General features: G+C 38.0%; 1 protein-coding gene across 1 annotated transcript; it reads left to right on the forward strand.

Annotated features, from left to right (window-relative positions):
* Positions 1 to 1,758: 1,758 nt before the first annotated feature.
* si:dkey-85k7.12 (interferon-induced very large GTPase 1) lies at positions 1,759 to 11,205 on the forward strand. The gene is given in 9 exon segments (XM_057322081.1): positions 1,759 to 1,853; positions 5,438 to 5,732; positions 5,814 to 5,854; positions 5,856 to 6,053; positions 6,055 to 6,065; positions 6,157 to 6,468; positions 6,471 to 7,437; positions 7,439 to 9,006; positions 9,009 to 11,205. Coding segments are annotated over 9 exon segments (5,310 nt in total). The 3' UTR covers positions 10,832 to 11,205.
* The last annotated feature ends 115 nt before the right edge of the window (positions 11,206 to 11,320 follow it).

The following is an 11,320-nucleotide window of genomic DNA, read 5'->3' on the forward strand; positions in this document are numbered from 1 at the left end:
GGATCTTTATTTAATTATTTTGTGGTGGAACTAGATGAATTATTTAAGTTAATTTCCCTAACTGAGCAGTGCATTTAGAGTTCCCAGCATGCTCTGCATGCGACAGCATTAGGAGAGTCATTTTTGTGAAAAAGTGCTATTTTATGTGCTTTAGAATAAAATGAAAGACTTGATAGTGTTTATTGTTCAGTTGTCTTTAAGATTTAGAAAATATTCTGTTTGTATTTCTGAGTTTCGTGGTTACCATCTTTCAGAAGAGTGGTGCTTGTGCTTAGGTTGTGGGAGAGCTCGAGCTGTTTGTTTTTTCACACCGTGAACAGTAATGCTGCTAATGTCAGTACTGAGTCAACCCTCAGCTTACTTGTACATCATATATGTTATAAACAATAATAAATGTTAAACTGAAGTTAAGAAAGATGAAGTTATCGCCAATGCTCAAATTAGTATTTCTTCTTGATTTTTTAAAGTTTATCATGTGACGTGCTTAAATATTTTAGGTAATTTTACTTGATTTATTCGTGGAATATTGCATTAAAAATATGCTTTGAAGTACTTAAAAATATTTTGTGTAATACTGTTACCTTAATTTTTTTAAGTAAATAGCTGTGTCATTTTTTACAGTGTATAGGGACCTGACGATTGGGCTGACGTGCTCAGATTTTTGGGTCAGAATCCTAGCAGCAGCGTTCTGTATGAGCTGCAGCTGTCTGATGGTCTTTTTTGGAAGGGCCAGTGAGCAGTCCATACAGTGATCCACCCTGCTAGAGATGAAAGCATGAACAAGTTCTCTAAATCTTGGTTTGACACAAAACATCGGGAAAAAACATCTTAATTTTGCAATCATTTATAAATTAATGATATTAATACATTAATATAAATGATATAATAGCCTACATAAATATTATATAGCCTATGACCCTGCTGAAAAAACAACAGTTTTAGACTTCACGCACGCATAATTAAGGATAAATAATTTGGTAATGACAATAAGGGTTAAGGGAGTTATTTATTATTCGTAAAAGTAAAAACAAAATCACTTACATAATGCAGTTATGCATAAGTCCCAAACTAAAACTGAGATAAGTGAATGCGGTCTCGCCTGCCTCGTCAAAATATATAGCATCCCAAAATACAAAACGTTTTAACAAACATGATCGCTTAGCAACCTCTAAAAGAAGGCAGTATATATGGCATAGGCTATACCCGCAGCCAGTCTGCCTCAATAGACTGAGAAACAAACTTTCATTTCGATATGATTTATTTTACTCGACAAAGCACATATTTGTTCTATAAAGAAACTCAGTTCGATGTGGATGGAGTGTATTATAACCTAAATATCCAGTGCTTTTGTGTTGGATATACCGTATACGTTCTGCACAGTTAGCCGACTGTATGTGAACATTTTTTTTCATTTCCTTTCGAGTTTCGTTGTAATTGAGAATCCGTAAATGTTCATTAAACATTCTCCATCATTTTTAGATTTTTAATCGTGAAAAGCTTATAGCGCTTTATACTGAATGCATGCAGCACGTACAGACTATATGTAAATAGAAAAACAAACGCGTTCGTATGGGAAATCGTTTTTAACAGCCAGTGACTGTACAGTAAGCAGACTTAGCCCCCAGCTGTTACATGCATTAAGGCCTTACACCGGTTGGCTTGTTAATACGCGTTTCTTGTCATTTAATCAGTTGTCAGCAACAGGGTAGTGTTCCGACATTTAAAAACATGACCCAAGAAACCAACTCAAAAGGAACGATGGTCGGACCGCGGAGTCGAACTCCTGTCGTTAAAAGCAATACTATGCTGCTGCCGCGCACGCGATCCACTGTGCTACTGAGGCTGACACCTTCGTGAGAAAAGTCAATGCATTTTACAAACATGAACGTACACAGAGTCATGACCGTGCACACTCTAGAAAATATGCCGTTTGTGCACATATGATGAACGAAAAGGAGGAAAAACGTGCCCAATGGGATACAATCACATATTGAAAGTCTAAGCATTATTCGCAATAAAGTTAAAAACAGGAAACGTTATTCAGATCGACATTCTACTGCACATGTCTGTCTGTTCATTGGAAGGGCTGGACTGTGTAGAAAAGGCGGGGCTGATTTGAATATTATAGAAAACGCCGCTTTTTACGGCGTCATTGTTACACGGAAACGCCGTCGTTTACGGCGTACTATGTAAGTCCAAACGGCGAAATGAACAGCATTTCAAATTGCACTTAAAACACCGTTATTAACGCCGTTTCGACGGCGAAAACGCCGTAATTTACGGCGCATGTGCTACAAAACGCCGTACTTTACGGCGTCTGTAAGTCTTAAACGCCGTAAAACCAGGCGTATTTTGAACACCAGGCGTCTGGTTGATGGCGAAATATGACCCAAACGGCTTTCCATAACGCGCTGCTGCCGCTCCGCCTACGCGCTGCTCACGCGTGCAGTATGAAACGGGTGTAAAGGCTTGTTCGACTTGATGCGGCGCCGCAAGATCCGCCAGGCGGATGACATCAAAGTACCGCGAGAGCGATTCGAAAGCAAACTTTTTATGGTTTTTCGAATCGCTCTCGCGGTACTTTGATGTCATCCACCTGTCGGATCTTGCGGCTCCGCATCAAGTCGAACAAGCCTTAAGACTTAACATCCAGTGCAGACGTAATGACTCAATCGGTCACAAGATACACGAGAACCAATGCTTTCTCACAATAACAGCTGGCCTATCACTTCGTCTGGCGGTAATTTTAAATGTGTGTTAAACCCGGAAGTTCACAGGATGTGAAGATTAACTGCAGATGGTGCTCATTCAGCGTCTTTTCCTCATAAAAATCGATCGTTTGACCTCGGTACACTTGGAATATTTGTCCGTTTTGAAAAACAATTGTGACTGTTTTATATTATACAATAAATAAATGGGTTACGTTGCTTGCTCAAAATGCGTGAATGGTGTCATTTGTAATGTAAATACAGTTCATCCTGACAGTTTAAAGTGAAAATCACACTCCAATACGTGTCATCATTGCAAAATAATAGCGCAATATATAATTTTATAATTACGGTAGACAAAAGCTTCTCCTGCTGCCGGTAGAAGCGCTATTTTATGAAACGCTCCACGGGATCGTATTGTAGTAAACGACCAATTTGGTCGTATGAGTTGGAGGAATTGTTGCTATGTAAATATAGCCGTTTAAAGCATACATAATGAATGCGGTAATAAAAACAACATCGTACGTTTTTCCTCATTAACTCATTAACTTGTTCACGCAGTTTTAAAGTCAGACGTGTCTCTCGGTGCGTGCATCTCTCCGTGCAGCGCGAGGTGCGCAGTTTTAAAGTCCGACGTGTTCTGCATGCATCTCTTCAAGCTGCGCAGTTTTAAAGTTTAAAGAGGAGAGGTGTTTTAAATGACAAAATTAAAGATTATATTAGTAAAACCCAATTTGTGGCGTTTGCACTTTGCAAAGTACATAATAGGCTAAATACCCTGATTTGGGGGTTTATTTAGTTCAGAGGTGGGTAACGAAGTACATTTACTTGAGTACTGTACTTAAGTACACTTTTTGAGTATTTATACTTAAGTATTGCTTTTACTTTTTACTGTACTTCACTACATTTGAATGACAAATATCTCACTTTTCATGGCACAAAAAAATGATTTCCTTGGCCGACCCTCCCCTCGCTCCCACATTTGGGAGAGACTATTGTCAGTTGCTTCTAATATGACACACATGAATCAACTCACCAGGTGTGTTAATTATGGAGATATTCACAACATTTTGGGAGAAGGCTAATGAGTTCAGTTGTGTATACTTTTCCCATATCTGATTTACTTATTATAAGCAAAAGATGTAATTACATTTTATCCGATTAATCGAAAAAAATAATCGCCCAACTAATCGAGTATCAAAATAATTGTTAGTTGCAGCCCTAAACTAATGTATGAAAAACGTTCAAATAAAGAAATACGAAGATAAATACATGGAAGACGATCAACAGACTAATACTTCAGTGCCAAAGCTACCAGTACCTGGTTTAAGGACCATGGTATCCCTGTTCTTAATTGGCCAGCAAACTCGCCTGACCTTAACCCCATAGAAAATCTATGGGGTATTGTGAAGAGGAAGATGCGATATGCCAGACCCAACAATGCAGAAGAGCTGAAGGCCGCTATCAGAGCAACCTGGCCTCTCATAACACCTGAGCAGTGCCACAGACTGATCGACTCCATGCCACGCCGCATTGCTGCAGTAATTCAGGCAAAAGGAGCCCCAACTAAGTATTGAGTGCTGTACATGCTCATACTTTTCATGTTCATACTTTTCAGTTGGCCAAGATTTCTAAGAATCCTTTCTTTGTATTGGTCTTAAGTAATATTCTAATTTTCTGAGATACTGAATTTGGGATTTTCATTATTTGTCAGTTATAACCATCAAATTAAAAGAAATAAACATTTGAAATATATCAGTCTGTGTGTAATGAATGAATATAATATACAAGTTTCACTTTTTGAATGGAATTAGTGAAATAAATCAACTTTTTGATGATATTCTAATTATATGACCAGCACCTGTATGTCAGTGTAAGTTGTTTTTGATCAAGACACCTTTAACATTTAAGTTAGTCTGGGACTAGTCTTAAACCCTGTCCGGGAAACCGCCCCTAAAAGAATGAAGCCACAGTAAATCTGAAGAAAAAATAAATTGTGATTCTGTCTCATACAGTTCTTTATTTATTTGCAAAAATGTACTTTTTTTGATAGGGCTATAGGTGAGTCATAACATGTTTTTTATGTTTTGTTTGAAACAATGTGATACACTATGATGCCACAATACTGTATTAGGGACAGAAAAATAATAAAAAAATAAATGTTTTGAAAATGTTTGAAGTGCTCTTCAGTAACTACAGTAACTGTAGTTCTTCTTACACATATATTGTGCTCAAAATATACAACCCCTAAGTAAATATAGAAGAAAATAAGAAAGTAAAGATATAGAAGAAAGTATAAGAAAATAAACCATTAAGCCTTTTAACCTTTTATTTAAAAAAAGAAAACAAAAATCTAGCCTTTAATTAGAGAATAAGAATTTTAATCTCATTGTGAAATAAATGTATTCAAATCTTTTTGCAAAGATGTCTGCTTTGAGAACATCTGATGAGATCAAAGACAATCCTGAAATATTTCATACTGCTGTGTCTAACCCCATTCAAAATTCTTAATCTCTAATAGGGTTAGATTTTTGTATTTTTGCAAATTAATTTTCACAGCCTTCTTTGCTCATATTTAGGGGTTGAATCGTTTTGAGCACAACTAACAAATGGAAAGGTTGCTAAATGCAACCCCCTCATACAGACCAGAATAAATGAATAATAAATAAACAATCAATACTGTATTAACTTGTAAAACTGTTGTAAAATGTTGTAAAAACTATTTTCAGATGTTATAAAAAAAAGTTCCCTGTTTCCACAGATGTCCTTGCACCAGGTGGAATTTTTGTGGAGTATATTGAAACCAATTCTGTTACTCTTGTTTGGGATCCCCCAGACAGCATATCTTCATTTGAACTTACGTACTTTAGTGCCACAACCACAAAGACCTCTGCTATCTCAAATGGCAAAACTATAGAAGTGGAAGGTCTTTGTCCAGAGACTGAGTACACGTTCAGCCTTGTTTCAGTATCAGAAAATGGTGGGCGAAGTGTGGGGGTTACAACGACTGCGTCACCATTAATAGTCTTACATTCGTCTGTATAAAAAATAACTTAACTGAAAATTAAGCATTGTGACATTAAGAACTATTTTTTCATTGCAGAGCCAGTTCCACCTGAAAACTTCAAGGTTGAGAATGTGAGCACCAGTTACTCTCATTTGGGATGCAGCTGGCTGTACGAAGAAGAAGTTTCGTTTACTCTGCTGCCAGAATCGAGGAATCATTCAGGAAACGACAACAGAATTAGGCACTGTGGTTTTTAGTGACCTGAATCCTGGAAATAAGTACTCTTTTCACATTACAACAGTGCTTTCAAATGGTGGCAGAAGTAAAGAAGCAGTGACATGCTCAAACCAGTTAGTATAATTAAGCAAATCTTACCACAGCAATTTTATTAATTAAAAATTGTAGTGACTTTTATTAATTACAAACATTCTTTTTTCACAGAAACCAAACTTCAGAGCCTCTTACAGGATTTGGGATTGGAGCAGTATTACCCCAACAAACTCTCACTCAGCACTGTGCTACAGATCGACAAGAGATCAGTAACAAATGAGCAAGCTCAGTCTATATCATGTTTACCATGGCTGTTCCTGAAGAAACTGATGATGGTGAACGTGACTGCAAGAAGTGTCAAATATTCTCTCCCATCTGAGGAAAGTGAAGACTTGTCAAGCTTAGACATTTACAATGATCCAATGGATTTACTTAATGATGAGAACAGCAGTAGGAACCCTTTGGACATAGTGACAGCTCTGTTTCGGATGGTTTCCTACAGCAAGAAATGGTCTCGAAAATGTCAATGTGTCAGTTCTCTGTACCATTGCTTCTTCCAAACTGTGACACTCAACAGTGCACATTTATGCTTTGGGCCTTGAGAGATATTGTGAAGAAATTTAGACCCCACTCCTTGTCAAATCCAAGAGGCTTTGTGGAAGACAGAATTGTTCACTCTGCGCTCCCCCTAGTGTCCTTTGTCAGACTTGGTGATTGCAGCTTCTCTAAAGCTCAGATCCTAAATAAGATGCTCAGCAACCCCCAACAGTATCACGGTACATTTGTACATTATGGCATGGATTGTGGAGATATTTCAAGAAGGATATCAGATGGCTTAGTTGAGATGAGTTGGTATCTGCCTTGTGGGAACAAAAACATTGATGTCTTTCCCGAACCACTTGCTTTTGCAAACCTGAGAGCTGACATCAGTACATTTGAAACACAGTACACCTTATTATGTCAGACCTCCACTGCCGTTTTTGTGTTCTTTGACACTCTGGATACAAACCTTAAGTTTCTCACTAACCAACATGCTAAAGCACAGTTTTTTTTATTGGGTAACCGACAGAGCAAAGCCCTTAAAATGGAGCATCTGAAAAGCTTAGCCTCTGAAATGAGTCTGAAGAAAAATAACATAATTCTGAAGACCAATCAGAACGATGCCAATTTTGTCAAACAGCTGCATTCCTCAATAAATTACATTATTAATAGACTCCCAAACAAAGTATGTCTTGAGAAGATGGACACTACCGCACATGAACTTGGGATTCTAGTTGATGAAGACATCAAAGAATGTCAGAACGCCAAAAACAATGCACATGGCATTACCAAGAACATACAGGACACGCTGCACTTCAAAGAGGTTCAACTTCCCCTTCAAGGTAAAATCTGGAAAGATTTGGCAAAATTGGAAAAAGAGGAATGCAGACTCTGTAAAGCAGGAGGACAAAACAGAGACGTACAAGAGTGATCTCCAGATGAAAAAGACGGAACTCAGGAAACAACAGAGTAAATATGACATCTCACAGGCAATGACCTGCTTTGTTACTGCACTAACAAGCTCAAGCCTGGAGAGATCTTTTTTCCTGAAGTGGATGCGTATGAATCTTGACAACGTCTCCCGTGAAAGCCTCTCTAGTCTCCGAGAGCTATACAAAGAAAAGAGCAAATTTTCAGAAAACAAAGAGGAAATTAAACAGCTCGACCAACAAATCTCCAGTAGTTCCTTAGGAACAGAGCACTTTTTGAGCGAAATGGGACAACTTTATGAAGCTGCGGTGTCACTTCCAGAAAATATAGAATCACGTAAACAAATGCTTCACTTACCCAGATTATGTGCTGAGCTAATGTTGGATTTCTTCCCTCTGGAGCTGGTTGACGGCGATGCATCGAATATTCCTCTCAGATGGGTAAATCATTTGCTTCAGCATTTAAACTCTTTGGTGCAGCCCAATAATAAAATCATGGTGGTGACAGTTTTAGGAGTCCAGAGCACCGGAAAGTCCACTTTGCTGAACACCATGTTTGGTGTCCAGTTTGCAGTCAGCAGTGGAAGATGCACCAGAGGAGCTTTCATGCAACTGATCAAGGTCACAGAATATATCAAAGGAGAACTTGACTGTGATTATTTAGTCATAATTGACACTGAAGGTCTGAAATCTCCTGAGTTGGCCAAATTAGATGATAGTCATGAACATGACAATGAATTAGCCACCCTTGTTGTTGGTCTGAGTGATATCACAATCATCAATATTGCCATGGAAAACTGCACAGAGATGAAGGATATTCTGCAGATTGTTGTTCATGCTTTCATCAGGATGAAGGAAATAGGCAAAAAACCCAAATGTCAGTTTGTCCACCAAAATGTTGCCGATGTATCAGCACACGATAAGAACATGAGAGATCGAAAGATCCTTCTGGAGCAGCTGAATGAGATGACAGAGGCAGCAGCTAAAATGGAGAATAAGCATGAGTATAAAAGCTTTACTGATGTGATGGAGTACGATCCAGAATCTTGCAACTGGTACATACCAGGACTCTGGCATGGTAATCCTCCAATGGCACCAGTGAATGCTGGCTACTCTGAGGCTGTCTATGACCTTAAAAAGAAAATAATTGCTGTGATTAAGAAACAGAAAACACAAATCACAAGATACAACATAACTGAATTTTTGGAGTGGACAAAAAGCTTGTGGAATTCAGTGAAATATGAAAATTTCATATTTAGCTTCAGGAATAGCTTGGTGGCGGATGCATACATGAGACTGTGCACAGAATTCCATAAATGGGAATGGTCGTTCAAGAAGCACATGCACTCTTGGTTAACTGGAGCTGAAGCTAGGGTGTCAAACTTTGAGATGATGAAACTGAAATCAGACAAGTCAGACCTTCAAGATCTGTTACGCAGACTGAAACAAGAAGCTGTCACAAAGCTAGACACACTGGAAAAGACCACTATGGAAAACCTTTCCAAATACTTTGAGCAAACAGAAGGTCATGTCTACCTTGTGGAAAAAATACAGATTTTGTGAGCAGTGTAAAAACTCCCAGGAGGGAAATTCAGAGCTCTCTGTGGACACATCTTGAGGCAACAGTGGATATCAGGAGAGGAATGAATAATCTGGACAACATCAAGAAAACATTTAGTGATACAATGGAGAAAAAAGTGCTGGCTTTACTTGAAGAGTTGAGAAAAAGCAACAGCTCAAGAGGTGATGCACAGACAACTGACAATGACCTTGACAATTCTTTTGAAAAAATATGGCAAGAAACTGTCAGTGAGCTGTCATTTGCTGGCTTGAAGAGAAGAGACATATTTAATTATGTTTTCAGCCAACTTCGAGAGAACATGAAACAGAAGGGAGGTTTTGTAACAGAGCAGTTAAATCGAGTGAATCTGCATGAATATGGCACAGGGCCCTTCAAAGTAAAAAAAGAACACTTTAACAAAAAATGGTGGGAATGCTTATTCAGTGATAACTCCACTATGGATCTACAGGTAGTGGTAGATGATTTAATAAACACATGCTCTCAGTTAGTCCTGGAAAAGACTGAGACAGATTATCATGACACCTACATTCAGGAGATTTTAGAGATAATTGATAGAAGATTTGCTTCACACAAGAATATGGGATTTTCTGATGAATTTGAACTATCCCTCAAATTGTACATTTGTGGGTTCTCTGCAAGAGAATTTCAACACATGCACGAGTGCTTTATTATGAAAAACGACCCACGTAGATGCCTGGATCAGTTTAAAGACAAGTACTGCAATGATTTCAAAGACCTTTTCGATGATCGTGATCAGTGTCAGAGAAAGGCTGAAGAATTCACTCAACTGTGCTTGAGTCCTGCAGCTGAAACATTCATCTACAGCTCCTTGGGTCCAGACATTGTTGATGCAATGCTTCAAGGTAAAAATGCCTTTCAGTTCAGCACTCGTGCATTTTTCCAATACTCACTCTTAATGCATCTTCTAAATGAAGACAGGTTTGAACTGTATTTCGAATACATATTAACCTATGAACGTTTTGTTAAGAGATGGATATTAGGTCAAGTCACCGAACAGTTTTCTAATGGGCATGAACTGTCTGAGCTGGAGGAGCGTCATCTCAAAGGAATCACCAAGGAGACATTAGAAGCCATCAAAATGACACATAATGAAACAAAAGAAGGTGGCATCAAAGGATTCATACACAGCATATGTAGGAAACTTGGACAAAAACTTGTCATTCCCAAAGATGCTCTAGAAACAGTGATGACCCTAAACAATTCTTCTCAAGAGCCATTTGCACGTTGGCTAATCAAATCTGTAGAGGAAATGGAACAGTCACTGAAGACAAAACTCAAAGAAGACAATATACAGAGCAAACTGCAAAAACTCCAGATGAAACCCCAGGATGAGCTCTTCAAGCGAGTGTTTGGATGCGGCAAACAGTGTCCATTCTGCAAATCTCCATGTGAGGTGGGTGGAGGTGCTCATACTGAACACTGTGCCTCAGTACACAGACCTCAGGGACTCGGCCGGTACAGATATTTGCACAGTGAAAAATTGGTGACTAACATCTGTTCAACAGATGTCCACAGTGATGTACAGTTTCGGTGTCCTGAGACCAATTATGAATACCATCCCTACAAAAGATATAGAGAAATCTTTCCTGACTGGCACATCCCTACTGATCCCAGCATAGAGGCTTCAGATTACTGGAAGTATGTGATGGCACGATTCAACACTAAGTTTGCTGAATCATACAATGCTCTCTCTGCTGATATACCATCTGTTTGGAAAATGATCACAAAGCAGCAAGCATTGACTAGTGTAAAAGAGTCTTTCAGCATCAAATAAGCTTTCTTTTCAAGAAGGCAATAAGCATGTGGTCATTCATGTGAGCTTTCCATTTATTTATTTTATTTACTTAAGATGTAATTAATTGTAGAACATATAGCACTGCTTTACAATTGTATAAATAGTAGAATACTTTGCGTTGCTTGGAAGCAAAAAAAACCCAACAAGTTCATTCTGTTGTCTCCAGTTTGATTGTTTAAATGAAACAGATATTGATATATTGTCTAATGAAAATGGCTTTTCTTTGCTACAATGCTTCTTTCTCCTTTTGATTTAATGATATTCGTTTTTATTACAAATGTTAATGTTCTTCATTTGTAAGTTACGTTTGAAATGAACTGCTTTTTAAAAAATGAATAAATGTAAATGCAAATGTTATGTGATGTCATGATTACAAACTGTATGTACTACATGTTAAATGGGAACTGAGTTTACTAATTTGATGTATTTCATTAACATTCAAACACCAATGAATGATTTTAATAATTT

This window comes from Triplophysa rosa, linkage group LG1 (assembly GCF_024868665.1).
Source record: "Triplophysa rosa linkage group LG1, Trosa_1v2, whole genome shotgun sequence".
NCBI classification, from domain to species: Eukaryota; Metazoa; Chordata; class Actinopteri; order Cypriniformes; family Nemacheilidae; genus Triplophysa; species Triplophysa rosa.